This window comes from Mauremys mutica, chromosome 17 (assembly GCF_020497125.1).
Source record: "Mauremys mutica isolate MM-2020 ecotype Southern chromosome 17, ASM2049712v1, whole genome shotgun sequence".
In the NCBI taxonomy this organism is placed as follows: Eukaryota; Metazoa; Chordata; order Testudines; family Geoemydidae; genus Mauremys; species Mauremys mutica.
The window spans coordinates 8,166,304-8,187,586 of record NC_059088.1 but is presented as its reverse complement, the minus strand read 5'-3'; the positions used below and the strand labels follow the sequence as shown (position 1 = coordinate 8,187,586).

The 21,283-nt window shown below is 58.6% G+C and overlaps 2 protein-coding genes across 5 annotated transcripts in view; one reads left to right on the top strand and one right to left on the bottom strand.

The window, feature by feature from the left end:
* The window catches only part of LOC123351454 (guanylate-binding protein 1-like), a 292,158-nt gene extending 291,792 nt beyond the window's left edge, over window positions 1–366 (bottom strand). For all 4 annotated transcript variants that reach the window (XM_044990801.1, XM_044990804.1, XM_044990803.1 and 1 more), the window contains exon 1: window positions 136–366. In XM_044990801.1, the coding sequence (XP_044846736.1) occupies window positions 136–343 (208 nt within the window). In that variant the 5' untranslated portion in view covers window positions 344–366. The remainder of the gene's footprint in view (window positions 1–135) is intronic.
* Window positions 367–3,474: 3,108 nt separating this feature from the next.
* Window positions 3,475–19,439, top strand: LOC123351894 (doublesex- and mab-3-related transcription factor C2-like). The gene is made up of 8 exons (XM_044991578.1): window positions 3,475–3,704; window positions 4,375–4,547; window positions 4,658–4,755; window positions 5,594–5,768; window positions 6,487–6,613; window positions 12,090–12,165; window positions 13,396–14,296; window positions 18,503–19,439. The coding sequence occupies exons 1-8, from the start codon at window positions 3,475–3,477 to the stop codon at window positions 18,622–18,624; spliced, it is 1,902 nt and encodes a 633-aa protein (XP_044847513.1). The 3' UTR covers window positions 18,625–19,439.
* Window positions 19,440–21,283: the final 1,844 nt, after the last annotated feature.

The window sequence follows — 21,283 nt, the reverse complement described above, 5'->3', positions numbered from 1 at the left end:
GAGTATGACCCTTTCAAAGGCCAAACCTCAGATGAAGCAGTGCATTCTGGGAGCTGCCATCCCCACAGGCTACATTGCAGCATTGCATGATGGGAGCTATTGGCTCTGGGAGCAGTGATTGCTGGCGGCCCTCACCTCCATGGGCTGCACTGGCGCACTGCATGCTGGGAACTACTCCGCCTCCATTGGCTGCACTGGTGCACTGCATGCTGGGAACTACTCCGCCTCCATTGGCTGCACTGGCGCATTGCATGCTGGGAACTACTCCGCCTCCATTGGCTGCACTGGCGCACTGCATGCTGGGAACTACTCCGCCTCCATTGGCTGCACTGGTGCACTGCATGCTGGGAACTACTCCGCCTCCATTGGCTGTACTGGTGCACTGCATGCTGGGAACTACTCCGCCTCCATTGGCTGCACTGGTGCATTGCATGCTGGGAATTATCTTGGTGGAGCCCCTCCAGAGACATGTGCATCCTGGGGGATGGCACCTCTATGGGGCAGTGTTTCAGCCCCCTATTTACCCAGTGGTTCAGTCCCCATCTCTACCCTTTTATCCCCCCCAAAAAAAATGGTTCTGTCCCCATTTTCACAATGGTTCATTCCTCATTAACTCCCATGTACACAAGGAAGCAGCTCTTCTTCCTACGTTTACAATGGTTCAGCTCAGTGGCTCCCCCTTTCCTTCTCCCAAATGGTTCGGTCCCGACCGCAGGAGGGTCCCTCCTCCCCTGTTATCCCATCTGAGACACATCCGCCGCTGATTGGCTGGCTCCCAGGGAGCGCGGGAACAGAGAGGCCGCTCGAACTACTCTTGACTCTGAGGGGAGCACGAGCCTGATTAGCTGCCCAAAGGCGGGAAAAGGGTCATCGCCTCTGATTGGACATCCGCTAGAAAATGAGACAAAAGGAGAAGGGCGATTGGTCCACTGGTGAAAGGCGGTTGAAAGAAGCGCTGTGATTGGCTCCTTGGCTCTCTGGGGCAGGCAGGGTTGGTTAGGTTCAGTCAGTGTAGGGGGAAGAGACTGGCATATAGAGCCCTCTGCAAAGTAATGAGCCCTGAGGTACCAAGGGCTGCCCCCCATAGAGCCAGGCCGTTCTCCCTGCGGTCATGTCAATCCCAGCGCACAGCCAGCACTTGGCTGGCAATAGCCATTGCCCCAGGGATACCAACCCCCCACGGCAACATCAACACCGTTCCCTGGGAGACATCCCCACACAGCCACCCCCGGCAACGTCAACCCCTCCGTCAACCTCCAATGGCGATGTCCCTGGGAGACATCCGCACACACAACCGCACGCACAATGTCAACCCCTCCACAACCACCACCACCAGGGATATCAACCTCTGATTGTGACATCAACCCCTCCACAGCCATCCCCCCTGAGAGGATATCAACCTCCCATGGCAATGTCCCCGGGAGAAGTGATGTCAATCCCCCACCCCACCAGTCACCTTACAGGAGATGTCTACCCTCTCCAAAAGCCTCCCTATGGGGACATGGGGACACGCCTACAGGAGACATGCCCCCACCGACAACCTCCCTGGGGTGACGCCAACACATCCAACGTCACCCACCTCAGCATGTCAACCTGGCCACAGAAGACACCCAAACACCTTCCTCATGGTGACCTTAATTCCCCCTCCACCTACAAACCACTATCCTACAGAAGATGCCCCCCAGCAACCTCCTGTAGTGACATGAACTCTGCCACAGCTGCCTCATCCCAAGGGGATGTCAAACCCCCACCGCTATCCCACAGAAGACACCCCCCCTGACACCCACCCAGTGCCAGTGGTGCTAAACCTTCCACAGCCGCCTCACACGGAGGGGATGTCAGCTCTCACAAGAAACAGCCCTCCAAGATCCGCCCTGTGGTGATGTCAACCCGCCCCCTCACAGCTACTCCACAGGAGACTGTCACCCCAACAGTCATCCCATCCTGACATCAACTCACCCACAGCTACTCCACAGGAGACCCCCGCCCCAACAGTCACCCCATCCTGACAACAACCCCCCACAGCTACTCCACAGGAGACCCCTGCCCCAACAGTCATCCCATCCTGACATCAACTCACCCACAGCTACTCCACAGGAGACCCCCGCCCCAACAGTCACCCCATCCTGACAACAACCCCCCACAGCTACTCCACAGGAGACCCCTGCCCCAACAGTCATCCCATCCTGACATCAATTCACCCACAGCTACTCCACAGGAGACCCTCGCCCCAACAGTCACCCCATTCTGACAACAACCCCCTACAGCTACTCCACAGGAGACCCCCGCCCCAACAGTTGCCCCATCCTGACAATAACCCCCCACGGCTACTCCACAGGAGACCCCTGCCCCAACAGTCATCCCATCCTGACAACAACCCCCCACAGCTACTCCACAGGAGACCCCTGCCCCAACAGTCATCCCATCCTGACATCAACTCACCCACAGCTACTCCATCAGAGACCCCTGCCCCAACAGTCATCCCATCCTGACAACAACCCCCCCACAGCTACTCCATCAGAGACCCCTGCCCCAACAGTCATCCCATCCTGACATCAAATCACCCACAGCTACTCCATCAGAGACCCCTGCCCCAACAGTCATCCCATCCTGACATCAACTCACCCACAGCTACTCCACAGGAGACCCCCGCCCCAACAGTTGCCCCATTCTGACAACAGCCCCCCACGGCTACTCCACAGGAGACCCCCCACCCCAACGGTCACCCCATCCTGACAACAACCCCCCACGGCTACTCCACAGGAGACCCCTACCCCAACAGTCACCCCTTCCTGACACCAACCCCATTACAGCCACCCCACAGGAGACCCCCACCCCAGCAGTCACCCCATCCTGACATCAACTCCTCAACAGCTGCCTTACAAAAGATTCTTCCCTCATAGTGATGCCAGCCCATGCTAGGCCTCATGGCAACTGCAACCCCTCCTACACATCCACTCTATGGTGACTTACCCTGTCTGCCGCCCCACAGAAGAACCCTCACCCACCTAGCCATAAGTGACACCTTCCCCAGCCCCACGTGTGCCTCCTCAACAGATGCCCCGCTGTGACGTCAAGGCAACCCTGGCCACCGCACGGGGACGTCAACTCCCGCGCAGCCAACAGTGCCAGCCTGTAACAACTATCACCCCATGCCCCCCACTCTCCCGACAGTCCCACCCCTTTGCTGCAGAATTGTGTGGGAGGTGGGGGGTAGCGTGTTCGGAGCCAGAGTGACAGCAGGGCGGCCAGGGGTGCAGGATGCATGGCCCATATGTGATCTTGACCCTGACGCAAGCCATAACCTTGGTGCACAAGATGAGGGGGGTCGGGAGCAGATCCTGAGGCAGGGCCCCAGCCCCCTGCTTTGTCTGAGCTGAGCAGCTATGGACATGCCTAGGGCCTGGGCTCTGTCCCTGGGGTCAGGAATGGCCCTTGTGTTCACTCACTGCTCTCCCTTCAGGCTCACGGACCATGGAGGAGAGCTGCGACCCCTCCAGTACGGCAAGGCCATGCATTCAGTGCTGCCCCTCGGACTCCACCACAGATGACGGCAGTGCCCAGGACAACTGTGCCCCACCTGCCCCTGCCCGCTCCCCGACCTGTGCCCGCTGCCGCAACCACGGCATCCGGGTCCTGCTCAAGGGCCACAAGAAGGGCTGCCAGTTCCAGGGCTGCCAGTGTGACAAGTGCATCCTCATTCTGTACGTGCCGGGGCGTTCTCCCCACGGAGTCAGTGCTGAGCCCAATACCACTGTGTTGCAGCGAGCAGGGTGGGGGCTCAGTAGGGGGCACCCTACCCTGGCAGTCAGGGCTGGCCCAACGCCCCAGCGTGATGCTGGGGGGGGCGGTGCTGCAGGGAGGGGGTTGGGGGGCTCTCCCCTGGCAGTCAGGGTTGGCCCCAATGCCCCAGCGTGATGCTGGGGGGCAGGTGCTGCAGGCAGCGGATTGGGGGGCTCTCCCCTGGCAATCAGGGCTGGCCCAATGCCCCAGCATAGGGCTGGGGGGCAGGTGCTGCAGGGAGCGGGTTGGGGGGCTCTCCCCTGGCAGTCAGGGCTGGCCCAATGCCCCAGCGTGATGCTGGGGGGCAGGTGCTGCAGGGAGCGGGTTGGGGGGCTCTCCCCTGGCAGTCAGGGTTGGCCCCAATGCCCCAGTGTGATGCTGGGGGGGTGCTGCAGGGAGCGGGTTGGGAGGCTCTCCCCTGGCAATCAGGGCTGGCCCAATGCCCCAGCATAGGGCTGGGGGGCAGGTGCAGCAGGGAGCGGGTTGGGGGGCTCTTCCCAGCACTCAGTCTGGCCCCAATGCCCAATTGTAGGGGACACCCGTCGGGGGAGGTCTGGGTTTGCACTGCCGTCTCTCTCTGCGCCCCTACAGGCAGCGCCGGCGTGTCATGGCTGCCCAGGTGGCCCTGCGCAGGCAGCAGGAGACGGAGCTGAGGAAGCAGCTGGCCAGAGGTTTGCTGCGGCTCAGGGATGGCTCTGCCGTGGCCTCTCTGGGCTTGGCCAATCCCCACGAAGGGGCCAAGCCAAAGGAGCGAGCAGCCGCAGGTGTGTATCTACCCTCACCACCTCAGACGGGCTAATGGCCCCCTGCTCACTTCAGGGCGACATCAGAGCTCACATCCAGCTTCTCTTCACACGCTCTCCTCCTTCCGCAGCCGCAAAGGAAAATGCAGAGCCGGGCTCCACAGCTGGACATACCCATCAGGGGACTGCAGGGCCCACCGGCCACCGGAGTCACCAGCCTGCCAGAAGGGTGATGAGGGGGAAGAGTATTGCATGTGGCCCTGAGGTGCTGGGCCTGATAGGATTGGAACTGGCGTCTCTGAGAGGGGAAGGCCCCATAACCCAGCCCCACCCACTCACCCAGTCCTTCTAACCCCAGTATGGATTGGAGAGAGGGGAAGGCCCCATAACCCAACCCCGCCCACTCACCCAGTCCTTCTAACCCCAGTACGGATTGGAGAGAGGGGAAGGCCCCATAACCCAGCCCCACCCACTCACCCAGTCCTTCTAACCCCAGTATGGATTGGAGAGAGGGGAAGGCCCCATAACCCAACCCCGCCCACTCACCCAGTCCTTCTAACCCCAGTATGGATTGGAGAGAGGGGAAGGCCCCATAACCCAACCCTGCCCACTCACCCAGTCCTTCTAACCCCAGTACGGATTGGAGAGAGGGGAAGGCCCCATAACCCAACCCCGCCCACTCACCCAGTCCTTCTAACCCCAGTACGGATTGGAGAGAGGGGAAGGCCCCATAACCCATTCCATCACCCTCCAAGCCCATCCAGTCCCACTAACCTTGGTCTGGATTGGAACCTGCACCCCCTAGAGGCGAAAGGCCCCTTAATCCATTCCACATGCCCCCAGAACCATCTAGTCCTGCTAACCAAGGTGCCTCCAGGAAGGGAAAGAGCCCATGTCCCATTTCTCAATTCCCCTTGACGCTGCCAGTCCCCCGACGTGGGGAATCCCCTTAGCGAGGGGTTTGAGCTCCTCCGTGTGATCAGGCTGCTGCATCCCAGTGTTTGCTGTTTCCAAGCAGCTGCCTGTTCCCTGAGTCGTATGCACGTGTCCTCTGCTTTGCTTTCTAGGAAAGCCCCTGGCTGCCTCTTCCCCACCAGCCTGAGGTGACTCAGCTGCCCTGGCCCCTTGGAGAATGCCAGCCACCCTACACACCTTGGTTCCTGCCAGCTCTTCCCCTGCCCCCACCCGTCCTCTGCCAGGTGTTGCCCCAGGAGCCTCCCCTTTGCTTCACAGCTCACCCAGGTGGGTAGCCCCATCTCCAGGATGACACGAATACAAGCCCCAGGGCCTAAGTGCCCTCTGGTGTTTCCTTCTCTCTTTACGATGCAGGATGAAAGGTTACAGACAGGGCAGGGAGGACTGGGCTGGACTCAGAGGGGCTCACTGGTCTGATCTGGGGGGCACGGATACTGAGGTGGCAGGGATGGTGGGAGGATACCAGGCCGTGGGTCTGACCAGTCACAGCAAGAAAAGGGAGTGATACCTGGCTAGCCGAGGCCACTGGCCTGCTCTGGCGCAGGGCTACCGCACTAGATGACCCTGTGGGCTCTAGGGTGACCAGACGTCCCGATAAAATCGTGACCGTCCTGATATTTAGGCGTTTGTCCCGCATCCCGGTCAGGACGCAATTTGTCCCGCTATTTCGCGGTACTCCTTTTTTAGCGGCTTTTTTTGCTCCGCTGGCAGCACTCGGCTTTTTTTTTTTTTTTGCTCCACCAGCGATGACCCCCACTTGTGTCCCAATATTTTCTTCCTCTCATCTGGTCACCCTAGCAGGCTCCATCAGTGCGACAGCTCCCCTTTAAAGCTGGGCACAGCGAGGCTGCGGCTGTGCAAGTCTCCCTTAGCCGGGAGGAGAATGCATCACCTTGTCAACAGTGCCCTGTAGCCCCAGTTGCCTCCACTGCTGGCTCCTCAGCTGCTCGGCTCTGACTGACATCAACTCGTATTTGTCTGGCAGGTTGTGATGGCGGCAAGGTGACACATGCCCCAGGGGGTCTCGTGGCAGTCCCAGGACGGCTGTTCCAGCAGGCACCAAGCCCCGCCTGGTTCCCACCAGCAGCCTCTGCATCCACTGAACTGCTTGGGTGTGTATTTCTGCAGGGCCAGCACCCTGGCTGGAGCACGCTCACAGCGTGTAAAAGAAGCAACCTGAAATCGCATGGGAAGCAACTTCTGCACTGGAGTATTTCAATATCTGTGGGCTGGAGGCAGCCTAAGATACTCCAGAGCCATCCCCTTTCCTGCCTGGTCCCACTAAACACCAGCCTAGACCAGTCCTACTCTGTAAGCAGCAAACCCAACACCTGCCCCCTGGAACAGAGCTGTGTGGTGAGAGAGCTGCCATGTTTACACATACCAATAGCCACATGTCTGGTTAATCACCCATGGGGAGGGCTTGGGGGCTAGCCAGAGGCTAAGGCAATCAACCTATTGGTCCCCATGGTGAAGACAGGGGGCCTCCATCAACTTTAAACCCTCAGTGTAGGTGTAGCAGTGCCACCAGCCTGATCTAGTTTCAGGCTAGCTGCTGCCTCAGTTTCCCCTCACGCAGGTTGGATCTCCCAACCATCCAGCCTGCTTTGGCTGCTGCTGCAGCCTCTTCATTCTGCAGCTAGGACATAAAAGAAACAAGTCCACCCCTTCCGGGGGTTCAAAATAAGGACTTGTCTACACTGGCAAGTTTTGTCGATGAAACTAATATCGACATGAAAAAATCGACAAAAGCAAAGTCGCCAAAGCAAGTCTACATTTGCTCCCTCTGTCGACAGATCATGTCCACATTAGAGGCACCATTACTGACAGTGTGAGCAATGCACTGTGGGTATGTATCCTACAGTGCCTGGCAACACCATCTGTCACTAGGTGTTGTGGGAAGGTGGAAACGGAGCACGGCGCATCCTGGGACGTGCAAAATGTCCCGTCATGCACTGCTTTGTGTCCCAGCCCTCCAGTGGCTTCTGGCTTCCTTTTGCACCATTTTTCCAACTGTCAGTCTTTGTAGTGCGCGCCAGCATCTGCAGTGAGAGAGGATGGATCCCGCACTTCTCTCCTATGTGCTATTAACTGTCGTGAAGACACTGTGCGTGGCAGTAGAGTTACTCGCAAAGTTACTGACAGAGGCTGAATCGTAGGCACCCGAGTGTGATATGGACGGCAGCAACTTATCAGTGCTTTTGGCATTCACAGAGCAGCTGCATATGGTAGACGGTCGCTTTTGGGCTAGGGAAACAAGCACTGATTGGTGGGATCGCACTGTCATGCAGGCGTGGGATGAAGACCAGTGGGTACAGAACTTTCAAATACGTAAAATAACCTTCCTGGAGCTATGTGCTGATCTGGCCCCTGACCTGCGGCACAAGGACACCAGATTGAGAGCTGCCCTTTTGGTAGAGAAGCGTGTTGCAATCACTGTGTGGAAGCTGGCGAATCCAGACTGCTACCGGTCAGCTGCAAATCAATTTGGAGTGGGGAAGTCCACTGTTGGGGCTGTATTACTCCAAGTGTGCAGGGCAATAAATCGCATCCTGCTGAGGAGGACCGTGACTCTGGAAAATGTGCATGAAGTAGTGGCTGGCTTTGCAGAGATGGGTTTCCCTAACTGTGGCGGAGAAGCACAGACCACCTTGCCTCTGAGTACATCAATAGGAAGGGATACTTCTCCATGGTGTTGCAGGCACTTGTGGATCACCGGGGGTGTTTCACGGACATCAATGCAGGCTGGTCTGGAAAGGTGCATGACGCACGCATCTTCAGGAACAGTGGCCTGTACAGAAAGCTGCAGGCGGGGAATTTCTTTCCAGACCACAAGATCACAGTGCGGGATGTGGAAATGCCCATAGTAATCCTGGGAGACCCGGCTTACCCCTTACAGCCCTGGCTCATGAAACCTTACACAGGGCACCTGGACAGCAGCAAGGAGCGTTTTAATAACAGGCTGAGCAGGTGCCACATGGTAGTGGAATGTGCCTTTGGCCGTTTGAAAGTTCACTGGAGGTGTCTCAATGGCAGGCTAGACCTTACCAAGCATAATATTCCCGTGGTCATAGCCGCGTGCTGCACTTTGCATAATCTGTGCGACTCTAAGGGTGAAATGTTTGCTCAGGTGTGGAGCACTGAGGCCGAGCGCTTGGCTGCAGTTTGAACAGCCAGATGCTAGGGCTGTCAGAGGTGCCCAGAGGGCTGCTAATAACATCAGAGCGGCTTTGAGGAACCACTTGGACAACGAGGGGCACTAACACATCTGCTTTGAAGTTGCTTCCCTGGTGCATCCATGGACAATTTTGGGGCCCAAGATCTATGTAACACAATGATTTCGAATCCTGTTCCCGAGAGTGAATTGATTGCTATACGCTTTTGTAGAACACAGAATAAAAACGCTGTACCATTAAATGCCTTGGCCTTTATTGATTGTTAAGAAGGGTAAAACCTCACAACTATGTGTAGCTCCAGCTATCATTGTCCAAGCTGTGAGAGGGGGTGGAGTGCTGTGAAGTGAAAAGGAATGTGTGAGCATAGAGGTGGGTGTGGTTGGCAAAGAATTGTGCATGTGCATGTGCTGCACTGGAGGTCGACCATGGATCTGCTCAGTCTGCAGCTGTATCAAAGACTTGAGAATCTCGGTCTGATCCACCATAACTTTTATCATCCGCTCTGCCATGTGCCTAGCAAATACTGCATTCTTTATTCTGTCCCTGGTCTGTCTCTCACGGCGCTGCAGCACCTCCCTGAACATGTCTTCTTTGCTGCGTCTCGGCTTCTTCCTTATCTGCCGAAGCCAGTCGGCAGCAGTGCGTGGTGCGTTCCTCAAGGCCTCGGCTGCTGTGGACAATTCACAGAAGAGGGACTGTTACATTCCAGCAAACGATTTAAGCCTTTCAGTAACAAGGGCCTTTTGCAACTAGTAGTTATCACCTTCTCACTGACTCTAGGCAGGCACGCAGCCCCCCGAGCACCTCAATCATGGTGAGTGTTGGGAGTTGGGGGAAGGCAGTTGTGTGTATGGACAAAACGGTCATGGCTTGCAGGGCAGCTTTGCAGGGAACTCATTCTAAAATTATCCCACACTCTTTCACATGCGGCCAACCTGCTGCTGCTGCTGCGGGTGACCAGAGAAACCAGGGCACAGCTGCTGAATGCTTTTGGCTGTGCAGCTCAGCTATGTGCCGCTTTGGTCCCAGCTCCAGTGATGGTTAAATGTCATGGTACAGTTTCCTACAGTGGGGGAACTAACAAGGCTGCAGTCCCTGGGAATCTGCAGCAGAGGATTAACAAGTACCTCCTGGAAACTTTCCAGAGCCTCTCTCTGGAGGATTCCCTGCAGCTCTCGATGTCCATCGACGCCCTGCTTAGCCGTGCAGATTAGCTACACAGGGCGATGTTCAGCTCACAGAAAACGCTACCTGCCTCCCACTTTTCGATTCCCTACACAAGCCACAGCAACTTACCTGGCTTCTCATCTGCTTCCTGCTCCCCATAGAGCACTTCTGGAATGGAGAAAAGTTCCTGGCTGCCTGCCCCACTGGGCGACCCTGCTGGGAGCTCCACGTCCTTTTCTAGCTCGACTTCTTCATCCAGAATTTCAGCCTCCGGGTTACCCCCTTTCTGCTGCCTCCGAAGTATCCACGGGGCAATCGGCGATGGAGGTGGGGTCACCACCGAGGATAGCATTCAGTTCCTTATAGAAGCAGCAGGTCTTAGGTGCACCACAAAGCGATGGTTTGCCTCCCACGCCTTATGGTACGCCTGCCTCAGCTCCTTTATCTTCATCCTGCACTGCTGCGTGTCCTGATCAGAGCCCTTTTCACACAAGCCTCGAGACATTTGCCCATATGTGTCCTGATTCCTACGGGTCACTCACAGCTGCGACTGAACAGACTCCTCTCCCTATATACTGATCAGATCCAACAGCTCAGCAGTGGTCCAAGCAGGCGCCGTTTGGTGCGGTAGCCAGCCATGCTCACCTGGGAAGCCAGCAAGCAGGAAATGAGATGTAAAATTCCTGGGGCTTGCAAGGGGGAGGAGCGGGTTGGCTGCAGGGCAGTGGAGTTCACACTGCTGACCAGAGCGGCAGCGTGGGAATTGTGGGACACTTTCCGGAGGCCAATAAAATCAGAAAAAAGAGGCGTGGTGTCTACACTGGCTGTTTGTCGACAATAAAGGGAGGGGAAAAGACAAAAGTCTCTTGCAGGGGTGGAAGTTTTTTGTCGACAAAACTGGGCTGTTTTTTTACAAAAGTCCCATTGCAGTGTATACACTATCACTGTTTTGTCGCCAAAAGGCCGACAAAACAGCACTAAAAGTCGTCCCCGCCCAGTCTCAAGCTGGGCACAGCACTCCTTCCTGAGCGTCTGTCCTCTCTCCCCTGGGCTCCCACCCCAAGGCTCTCCACAGCAGTGGGTTTCAAATGGTGGGTCGTGGCCCAGTACTGGGTCGCGGAATGTCAGGCACTGGGTCGCGGCAGCTCTGGTCAGCACTGCCGACCGGGCCGTTACAAGCCCCATCGGCGGCCAAGGCAGGCTAGTCCCTACTTGTTCTAACACCGTGCTGTGCCCCACAAGCAGTCAGCAGCGGGTCCTGCTCCTCGGCAGGGGGGCCACAGGCTCTGCGCGCTGCCCTCACCCCGAGCACCGGCTCGGCACTCCCATTGACCGAGAGCAGCTCCGTTGGGTCACAGGCATCAACAATTTTCTTCAACTGGGTCACCAGAAAAAAAGTTTGAAAACCGCTGCTCTGGAGCCTCCCTTCTCTTTCTCCACAGGCTTCTGCCAGAGGCCTGATCTAGCCACATGACCTGCCCGTCATCATGTGACTTTGCTAATTTTCTCCACCTGGGGAGGTGAGCTAAGGGTGTCACACATGCCTGGAACTAGGGTGAGCAGACAGCAAGTGTGAACAATCAGGACGGGGGTGGGCGGTAATAGGAGACTATATAAGAAAAAGACCCAAAAATCGGGACCGTCCCTATAAAATCGGGACATCTGGTCACCCTGCCTGGAACCATCTCTTAAAGGGCCAGAGGTTGATGTGGCTCTATCTGGAAAGATTTCCAGAGAGTGCTGTTGCCCCTTCTTTCAGCACTGATGTCTCATTGCCAACATCAGCATTAACCCTCGGACTAGCAGGAGCGAAATCCTGGGGCTTCGCAGGTCACCTTCCTCGTGGAGGAGAAATCAGTGACATGGAGTCTGGGTATTCTCTATGGGTAGCATCTTTTATTTGCATGGTGTGCACCCAGTCCTGGAACAGAGCATGTCACTGACATCTGCACAGACAAAACTAACCCCACAGTATTTCTCCAAAGGCTGAAAACTTGCTCACACATTAAGAAAAAAATAACCTGTAAGACTCTGTGTATACGCTTCCCAGCCAGAGCTGTCTGGTGTCTCCCACCATGACAGTTTATTTGTAAATGTCATGGGAAAGCCAGGCATGGGAGATGGGCCATAAACAGACACTGAAATGACTCTCCCCAGCCAGCGGCTTTTGGTTCAGCAGACTCAGAGTGAGAGACGAGCTGCCAAGCACAGCGTTTTCTGATGCACTGTCTCTTGCCTGTTCCAGCCGCCTGGCGCTGAGTCCCTTGGATGGGAACATGGATTTGAGCAGCCACCTGGAGTCGACACTGCCAGGAGCCCAGGTGCGTAGCTCTGAGATCTGTCTGTCACGGAGTCCCCGGGCGATGCTCTGGAACTGCTCCCCACCAAGCCAGGCAGGACTCTGGGGAGCCTCCTCTCCCTCGGAGCAGCCTGTCTGCAGGGCAAGAAGCTCCCACGGCTTCACCTCCTGGGTCTCTCCTGGGAGCATTCAGCCTCCTCTGCCCCTCCGTGCGCTTCCCCCAGCGAGTCGCCCAGGCGGGGTCCTAGGGGGGCCACAGGGTCCTGCCCCCCCACGTCGCAGTCAGACGTGACTCTCAGCCAGCCAGTGACACAGAGGTTTATTCGATGACAGGAACAGGGTCTAACACAGAGCTTGTAGGTACAGAGAACCGGACCCCTCGGCCGGGTCCATTCTGGGGGGCAGTGAGCCAGACCCCCACGTCTGCCCTCACTCCTCGTCCCCAGCCAGCTCCAGACTAACACTCCCTCCAGTCCCTCCTCTCTGCTCAGCTCCTTTCCCGGGCCAGGAGGTCACCTGACCCCTTTGTCTCCAACACCTTCAGTTGGCACCTTTGCAGAGGAGGGGCCCAGGCCATCAGTTGCCAGGAGACAGAGTGCCAGGCATTTAGGTGCACTGGCCCCTTCCTCTGCAGCAATCGCACCCCCTGATCCCACCACCTAGATATTAAGAACTGTAGCGGGGTCACTGAGGCACCAACACACTATTCCGAGAAAACATTAAGCACATTCCCAGTTCGTCACACTGTCCTCCTCAGAGGCTGAGATATGGCAGCCGCGCGCCCCCCCCCCCCCCCCCCGTGTCCCCCGTGATGCTGACACATGCTCCCTTGCTGCTCCAGGTGTCGGGGATGGTTGTAAAGCTCAGGCATCCATCCCGGCCTCGGCTGGCTCTCTTCTTCCTTTCCAGTATGTGTCCCTGGCTCCCCAGCCGGTCCCTGAGGAGCGGGAGTGCGCTGCACAGGAACGTGTTGTGTGCTCCAGCCCCAGCCCAGTGATCAGAACAGAGAGAGACGACTGGGCATCTTTCATTCAGCGCCAACCTGGGGCTGGATTGGAACTGCAGCCTCCTCTGGGGAAAGGCCCCGTGGCTCCTTTCCCAAGAACCAGCCTGAGCAGCTGTGTAATGGGGGGCTATATTGGGCTGGGGTGCGTATGTCCTGGCCTCAGCCTGTGGTTCTGTGCTGATCTCAGCTGGATCTGCGGGTCTGGCCTTCCCCTGATGTGGGAATCGTCTCTTCGCTCTCTTACAGCCTCCTTTCTCCGCGGCTCACCTCCCGCTCAGGTGCACCAGGGGGCTTGTCTTCTCTCCCGTCTCCGAAGAGCAGCTGCAGAAGGAGGCTGCCGAGGCCTTGATGGTGCTGAGAAATTCCCCCCAGCTGGCCCCCTCTGCTGCCATGCCAGACTTCCTGCCCCTCACTGGCACTGCACCCCCCATTCCGGCCTTTCCTGCTTTCACCCCTCCTCCTGGAGACCCCGGGAACATGGGGGCGTCTGATCCCACCCAGCAGCAGGCCCTGAAGGCCCCTGGGGACAAGGCTTTGCCAGCAGAGCTGGCTGGCGCTGGTGGGCAGCAGGGCTCGGGACGTGTGCGCCCCGGTTTGCTGCGCTGCAGGACTCTTCCTCAGTCACGCAAGAACTTCCGCCTGGTCTCGACAGCTCCACAGGGAGTCGCAACCCTGATGGTTTCCAACATCCAGGTCTTCAAACCTGGTTCCAGCCCCCCGGGGATTCCCAACCAGGATGCCCCCCATCCCGCCCCTTCTGACTCCCTGGGCTCCACTGCACAGGCCCTCTGCATGGCACAGGCTGCGGATCCCGGTGGGATTCCAGAGACAGCTGCGTCCGCCCCGGATCCAGCTCGCGCTGCCTCTGCTCTCAGCAGCCCTCGGTCCCTGCCCTTGTGCGCCCCTCCCGCAGAAATGCCCATCTCCCCGCTGCCCACGCAAAGCCCCCCTGTCACGCTCCCCAGCCTGTCCTTACTGACTCCCAGCCCATGCCTCATTACCCACCAGCCCCTCCCAGACACTGTGCTTGCCCCAAGGTTCAAGGCCCAGCAGGGCCCTGCGAGCCAGGGGAGCGGCCGTGGCAGCAAGGGGCAGGTGGCAGAGGAGAGCAGCAGAAGCAGGGCACCTGGGACCTGGGGCCTGGCAGGTACAGTGTGAGCCACTCAGCTGCTCCCATCACTGAGGGCACATGTCCGATTACTGACCCTTCCTGCTCAGGCACAGAGACCCAGCACACTCCGCTCCCACTCAGGCCACTGAACAGCTGTACGATCAGGACAGCACTGAAACTGGTGCTGTCCCATTGCCCACCCCCTGAGCTAGCCAGTCCCCCTGCCCGGAGCGTCCAGTTTTCGACGGGAACACCCACTTAAAAAAGGGACCCTGGTGGCTCCAGTCAGCACCGCCAACCAGGCCGTTAAAAGTCCGGTCAGCGGCGCTGCGGAGCTGAGGCAGGCTAGTCCCTACCAGTCCTGACTCTGCGCTGCACCCTGGAAGAGGCCAGCAGGTCCGGCTCCTAGGCGGAGGGCCCACGGGGCTCCATGCACTGCCCCCATCCCGAGCACCGGCTCCGCACTCCCATTGGCTAGGAACCACGGCCAATGGGAGCTGCGGGGGCGGTGCCTGCAGGTGAGAGCAGCGCACAGAGCCACCTGCCATGCCTCTGCCTAGGATTCGGACCTGCTGGACGCTTCTGGGGCGCAGTGCAGAATCAGCACAGGCAGGAAGCCTACCTTACCCGCCCTGCGCCGCTGACCAGGAGCTGCCAGGGGTAAGCCTGTGCCCCAACCCCCTGCCCCAGCCCTGAGCCCCCCTCAAACCCAGAGCCCCCTCCTGCACCCCAAGCTCCTCATCCCTGGTCCCACACCAGATGCTGCACCCCCAGATAGAGCCCTCACCCCCTGCACCCAACCCCCTGCCCCAGCCCTGAGCCCCCCTCAAACCCAGAGCCCCCTCCTACACCCCAAGCTCCTCATCCCTGGCCCCACACCAGATGCTGCACCCCCAGATACAGCCCTCACCCCCTGCACCCCAACCCCCTGCCCCAGCCCAGAGCCCCATCCCTGAACACCTCTGCCCTACCCCCAAGCCTGGAGCCCCCTTCTGCACCCCAAATCCCTCATCCCTGGTCCCACCCCAGAGCCTCTCCCCCCAGATGGAGCCCTCACCCCTGCAACCCACTGCCCCAGCCCAGAGCCCCCTCCCACAGTCTGAACTCCTCTGCCCCACCCACCAGCCTGGAGCCCCCTCCTGCACCACAAACCCCTCATCCCCAGCCCCATGCCAGAGCCCTCACCCCCTCCCACACCCCAACCCCTGCCCCAGCCCAGTGAAAGTGAGTGAGGGTGGGGGAGAGCGAGCCACTGAGGGAGGGGGAATGTAGTGAGTGGGGGGCAGGGCCTCAGGAAAGGGGTGGGACAGGGGGAGTGGCCTTGGGGAAGGGGTGGGGCTAAGTTGTTTGGTTTTGTGCGATTAGAAAGTTGGCAACCCTAAACCGGAGTCTGGGTTAGAGCCAGCACCCCCTGGAAGGGACAAGCTGCACACCCCATTTCCTGCCCCCTCCAACCAGCCAGCCTTCTCCCCTGGGACTGGTGGGGACCGGTGCCTGTATCCCATTTCCATGAACCACTCAGGGGATGTCCACACGGCCTCGTAAACCCAGGTCTGTGGGACCCCGGCTAGTGGACTTGGGGTTTCCAAGCCATGTTCTAGCCACCACACTGCACTGTAAACCCAGTGTGACACTCCGCCCTCGCCCCAGGGTGCAACCTGGAAGTGGGGGATTGCTGAGCTCTGTTTTACCAGGCTGGGTTCCCTCTCACACTGACCTTGTGACAAGCAGCAAAGCCCTCCAAGCTGACCCTCACCCAGACATCCACAGGCGGGGCCACCCCCAGCCGTGATCATCAACGCTCTGGCCAGCCACTGCTCCAGCCAAAACACCCCCAGCTCCCCAGCTAGATCCCGGAGCTGTCCTGTCCTGCCCTGCTCCAAAGCCTGACCAGTGTGAACTTATTACCCCGTCCGCCACTTCTACAAAGGCAAGTGGACGTGCACCCGCTCTTGTTCCTGAGCTGAGATTTCGCCCCAAGCTCTTCACTCGAACCACTGTTTTAGGTAAAATATAAAACAGCTTGAGTAACTTCAGGAAGGTAGATTTTAAGCGATTAGAGGTGATAGCAAACAGATCAAAGTCGATTACCGAGCAAATGAACAAAAACGCAATATAAGCCTAATGTACTAGATAGGATTTGAATTAAGCAGCATCTCACCCTGTCAAATAGGATAAAAGTCCACCAAGGTTTCCTACACAGGCAGGCTTCCTTCTTTCCTGCCTGGGACCAGCACTTCCCCAGTTCAGTCTTTGTCCTCGGGTAGGGTGACCAGGTGTCTGGTTTTCGACCGAACACCCAGTTGAGAAGGGACCCTGGCGGCTCTGGTCAGCACCGCCAACCGGGCTGTTAAATTGAAAGTCCAGTGGGTGGTACTGTGGTGCTAAGGCAGGCTAGTCCCTACCTGTCCTGGCTGGCACTGCGCTGCACCCTGGAATTGGCCACCAGGTCTGGCTCCTTGGCAGGGGGGCCACAGGGCTTCACACGCTGTCCCTGCCCCAAGCACCGGCTCCGCACTCCCATTGGCTGGTTCCCAGCCTATGGGAGCTCAGGGGAGCAGTGCCTGCGGGCGAGAGTGGTGCATGGAGCCTCCTGGCCCCCCCGCCACCTAGGACCTGGACCTGCTGGCTGCTTCCGGGGCGCGCACAGCGTGGTGCCAGGACAGACAGGCAGCCTGCCTTAGCCCCCCCGCAGCGCCGCTGACTGGGAGCCGCCCAAGGAAAGCCCATGCCCCAATCCCAAGTCCCAACCCCCTGCCCCAGCCCTGAGCCCCCCCCCCCAAATCCAGAGCACCTTCCTGCACCCCAAACCCCCTCATCCCCAGCCCCATCCCATAGCCTGCACCCCCAGCCGGAGCCCTCACCCCCTCCTGAACCCCGACCCCCTGCCTCAGCCCAGTGACAGTGAGTGAGGGTGGGGGAGAGCAAGCCACCGAGGGAGGGGGAATGTCGTGAGCAGAGGGAGGGGCCTCAGGGAAGGGGCAGGGCTAAGGTGTTCGGTTTTGTGCGACTAGAAAGTTGGCAACCCGTCCTGAGGTGTTTCCAGGCATTCTCCTGCGTGGGGAACGAGGCCCATTGGTGATGTCACGTCCCTCTTTCATAGCTTCTTCCATATGGCGGGAACCCCTTTGTTCCAAGCCAAGTCCCAGCCTCGTTTGTGGAAAAATACAGGTACCAAAATGGAGTTCAGTGTCATGTGATCTAGTCACATGGCCTTGCAGACTTCGCTGAGTCATGGCAGCCATTATCCATGGGGTGACCGAAGCCTCCCCAGGTGAGGATAAGCCTTTTCCATGACCATGCCTGGTGTGCTGGCTCGCCTGAATGCAACGAGCGTTCGGGTGTTACGCAGGTGCAAGCACCTACAAAGTCAATATTCATAACCCCAGATACAAAAATGATACATTTATACAACGAGGATAATCCATTCAGCAAACCATCACTTTTCCATAGACACCTCACAGGCCATATTTTGTCCAAGATGCAGCATAACTGTGTCATAATCATATAATTATACCACTGTGATGAGTGCGGAGTGCGGAGCGTCACCCCTGGGTCAGTGGGACCCCGGCTAGTGGACTCGGTGATTTGAAGTTGTGCTCTAGCGACCACCCTGCACTGTAAACCTGAGTCTGTGGGACCCCGGCTAGTGGAATTGGTGTTTCCAAGCCACCACACTGCACTGGCTGGAGCTGGGGTCCCTCTCAGCCATGTAATGCGTCCATACTACGCTACACAGGCCTTCTGACGCGGGCCTGCGGCTTGAGCTGCCCATATTACAAAATGAGCTGAGTCCCAGTGGGACTCAGGCTCTGATACACCCCCCAGCAGGGTCCTAGGACCTGTGTCCTGAGTACCCACTGACCCAGGTCAGACTGATGTGTGTGGACAGAATGGGGGCTTGGGCTCAAACCCGAATCAGCTTAGTGCGCAGTGTAGACACACCCTCAGCCCTGCGGTACCAAACAGAGCTGCCCATGTGACGGGCCAGGGAGTGAGTGGCCATATTCGTGCCCCGAGTCAGGGGGACGCTCTGTGGCTTGCTCAGTATCAGCTTGTCTCCTGTGCTGGGAGCTGCAGCCACTGAAATGCCAACAGCATGGGCCATACCTCGTCTCTGGGCAGCACCAGAGGAGTCACCGGCCTGTCTTGGGGGAGAGCTTGGCCAGCCTGGGATTGGAAGGGGGAGGGTGTGCAGGGATCGGGTCCTGGAACGTAACGTGACTCGTGTGTTTTGTTTAGATCCCGCCACAGCAGGGACTGGCTTCCTCGTCCCCAAGCAGACACGCAGCGGCTCCATCCAGGGGGCCTCGCCCAGCCTCAGCTGCTCCTCCAGCCCAGCGCCTCTCCATCCGCCACACTGAGCATCGGCCAGCTGAGCTCCAGCTGGCTCCCGGCTCCTTGGGGACCGGAGCTGGAGCAGGCCCTGCCTTTAGGAGAACGGCACTGGGAGGAAGGCCATGGGGACCAAGATGGATAATCATGGGGAGCGGGAGGGAATTTCACCCCACCTCCCCACTGGTGTTTCTTTTTAAGTGGGGGAAGGGCCACCTGTTGGTTTTTACACTCCCTGTCCTGCTTTCCTTGTAGAAGTGTAAGGGGCCAGGCCAGCGCCATGCTGCAGTGTGGTGTGCGGGGACTCTCCGTGTGCATCTTCCCTGGGAGGAGAGGTCAGCTCGCACACGGTAAAATCCCAGTCAAGGCAAGGCACTGCAGCTTGGAGTTTTCACACTGTGGTGGGTTGAGGTAAGAAGATGGGGGAGCCTAGGGTCTGTCTTGTCTTGCCTAGGATTTCACCTCATGTTCATTGCCGTGTGGTAGCTAACGTGAGTCAGGAACACAGCTTGGTCCTAGTGAAGACACGGCACACAGCTGTGTTTGTCAGGGGAATGTTAAAGCAGTGCGTTTTTAATGGCGTTAGGGCCATGGGTTTTTAACAGTATCGGATTGAGTAGTTTGAGTTCCTCCTGAAATTAACAGGCATTGAAATGAATTCCTGCTGGTTTTAAAGACCGGCGTGTTTATTTAAAAGCCACTTTCGAGCTGCATTGAAGGATTTATCCCCCTTCTGGCATGTCCAAGTTGCCAGGGAATTTGTGGGGTTTATTCTTTTGGGAATGAGCGGACGTGAGTATCACACCATGAGTGGGTCCCGCTATTTGTTGCCAATAAAACATTGTGAGCCAGTCTGAAACGTCACTAGTCGTGAGTGTTACTGTCCACAGATGGAGGGATTAGGCCAGATTTTTAAACACATATGGCGCTTTTGAAAATCCCGTCAGGCTCCTACCAGTATCTTTAGGCACTGAAATACCTGTAAATATCTGGCCTTAGGTGGCTGCCTCTGGCCTTCCTTCCCCCACCGGGATAGGGCAGGGTTGGATATTTCGGCATCACTGGGTGGGTGCAGGGTTCGGGTTCCTCTCTGGGTGTTCAGTCTGACCGAAGCCCAGCCACAGCTGCCTGGCCGTGACGTCAGCAGCTAAGCCGGATTTGATCGCTAACTGCCAAGGGACAGCTGGACCGTGGGAGGTGCACCCCCGCCACCAACCCCACTGCCCCAGCGTGGTGCTGGGAGGCATCATGCTGCCGGGAGTGGGGGATACTGGGTGGCAGCCTTAATCCCAGGTGCTTCCTTTTGGAGGGGTCCTGTATCTATGAACGGTCGTTTAGGCTTAGGAAGCAAGGAGTGCTGCCCGTGGGGTGACTTGGCCTCTCCATGCCCCACGGTGATTTGGGGGGCAGTGGGAGGCATTGTGACTGCAGACATTGTGGATTTGCAGCCTGCTTTATACGAAGAGGGAACAGCCCAGGGGGACATTAGGATGGGGGCTGTGAGGGAAGATGTCTCTGTGCAGGGGAAGTTACACTGGGGGGGGAGCAGTCAGGGGAGGATGGGAGGAACGTCTCTGTGCTGGGGGGAGCAGGGTATGTTGGGGGTTACACTGGGGGGCAGTCAGGAGGGACATCTCTGTGCCAAGGGGAGCAGGGTGCGTGGAGGGGTTACACTGGGGGGCAGTCAGGGGTGGGTGAGCGGGGGGGTTACACTGGGACGTAATGGGGGGCCATCTCTGTGCAAGGGGGGAGCAGGATACATGGAGGGGGGGTTACACTGGGGGGGCAGCCGGGGCGGGGGGCAGGTCTCTGTGCCAGGGGGGTTACACTGGGGAGTCTCTGTGCAAGGGGGGAGCAGGATACAGGGAGGGGGGTTACACTGGGGGGGCAGCCGGGGTCGGGGGCAGGTCTCTGTGCCGGGGGATTACACGGGGGAGTCTCTGTGCAAGGGGGGAGCAGGATACATGGAGGGGGGTTACACTGGGGGGGCAGCCGGGGTGGGGGGCAGGTCTCTGTGCCGGGGGGGTTACACTGGGGAGTCTCTGTGCCAAGGGGAGCAGGATACGTGTGGGGGGGTTACCACTGGGGGGCAGCCGGGGTGGGGGGCAGGTCTCTGTGCCCGGGGGTTACACGGGGGAGTCTCTGTGCAAGGGGGGAGCAGGATACATGGAGGGGGGTTACACTGGGGGGGCAGCCGGGGTGGGGGGCAGGTCTCTGTGCCGGGGGGGTTACACTGGGGAGTCTCTGTGCAAGGGGGGAGCAGGATACGTGTGGGGGGGTTACACTGGGGGCAGTCAGGGGTGGCTGGGGGGACATCTCTGTGCCAAGGGGAGCAGGATACGTGTGGGGGGGTTACCACTGGGGGGCAGCCGGGGTGGGGGGCAGGTCTCTGTGCCGGGGGGGTTACACTGGGGAGTCTCTGTGCCATGTGACATGGGGGGGCAGCAGTGGTTGGGGGGACACTGTCTGCCCCTCCCCCACAGCGGGGCCCATTGGAAGATTCTAGAAGCGGACAGTCCCTCTGTGTGTGGCGGGGGCGGGGCCGCGCCTAGAGCCGGCCGCACGTGCAGCGTAACAACCGCCAACGGTGCCTCGCGCGGCTCCCGCCCCCTCCCCCTCCCCTACTGAAGGGGAAACGGCCGCTCCAGGCTCACTCTGGCCCCACCCCCGCGCTGCGAGGTGATTGGT

Excerpts from the sequence above, each read along its gene's own strand:
- LOC123351894 (XM_044991578.1), top strand. The coding sequence starts at position 3,475 with ATGGAGGAGAGCTGCGACCCCTCCAGTACGGCAAGGCCATGCATTCAG. Across the intron at positions 5,769-6,486 it reads TTGCTTCACAGCTCACCCAG|GTTGTGATGGCGGCAAGGTG; the intron begins GTGGGTAGCCCC and ends TTTGTCTGGCAG. Across the intron at positions 12,166-13,395 it reads CGACACTGCCAGGAGCCCAG|CCTCCTTTCTCCGCGGCTCA; the intron begins GTGCGTAGCTCT and ends GCTCTCTTACAG.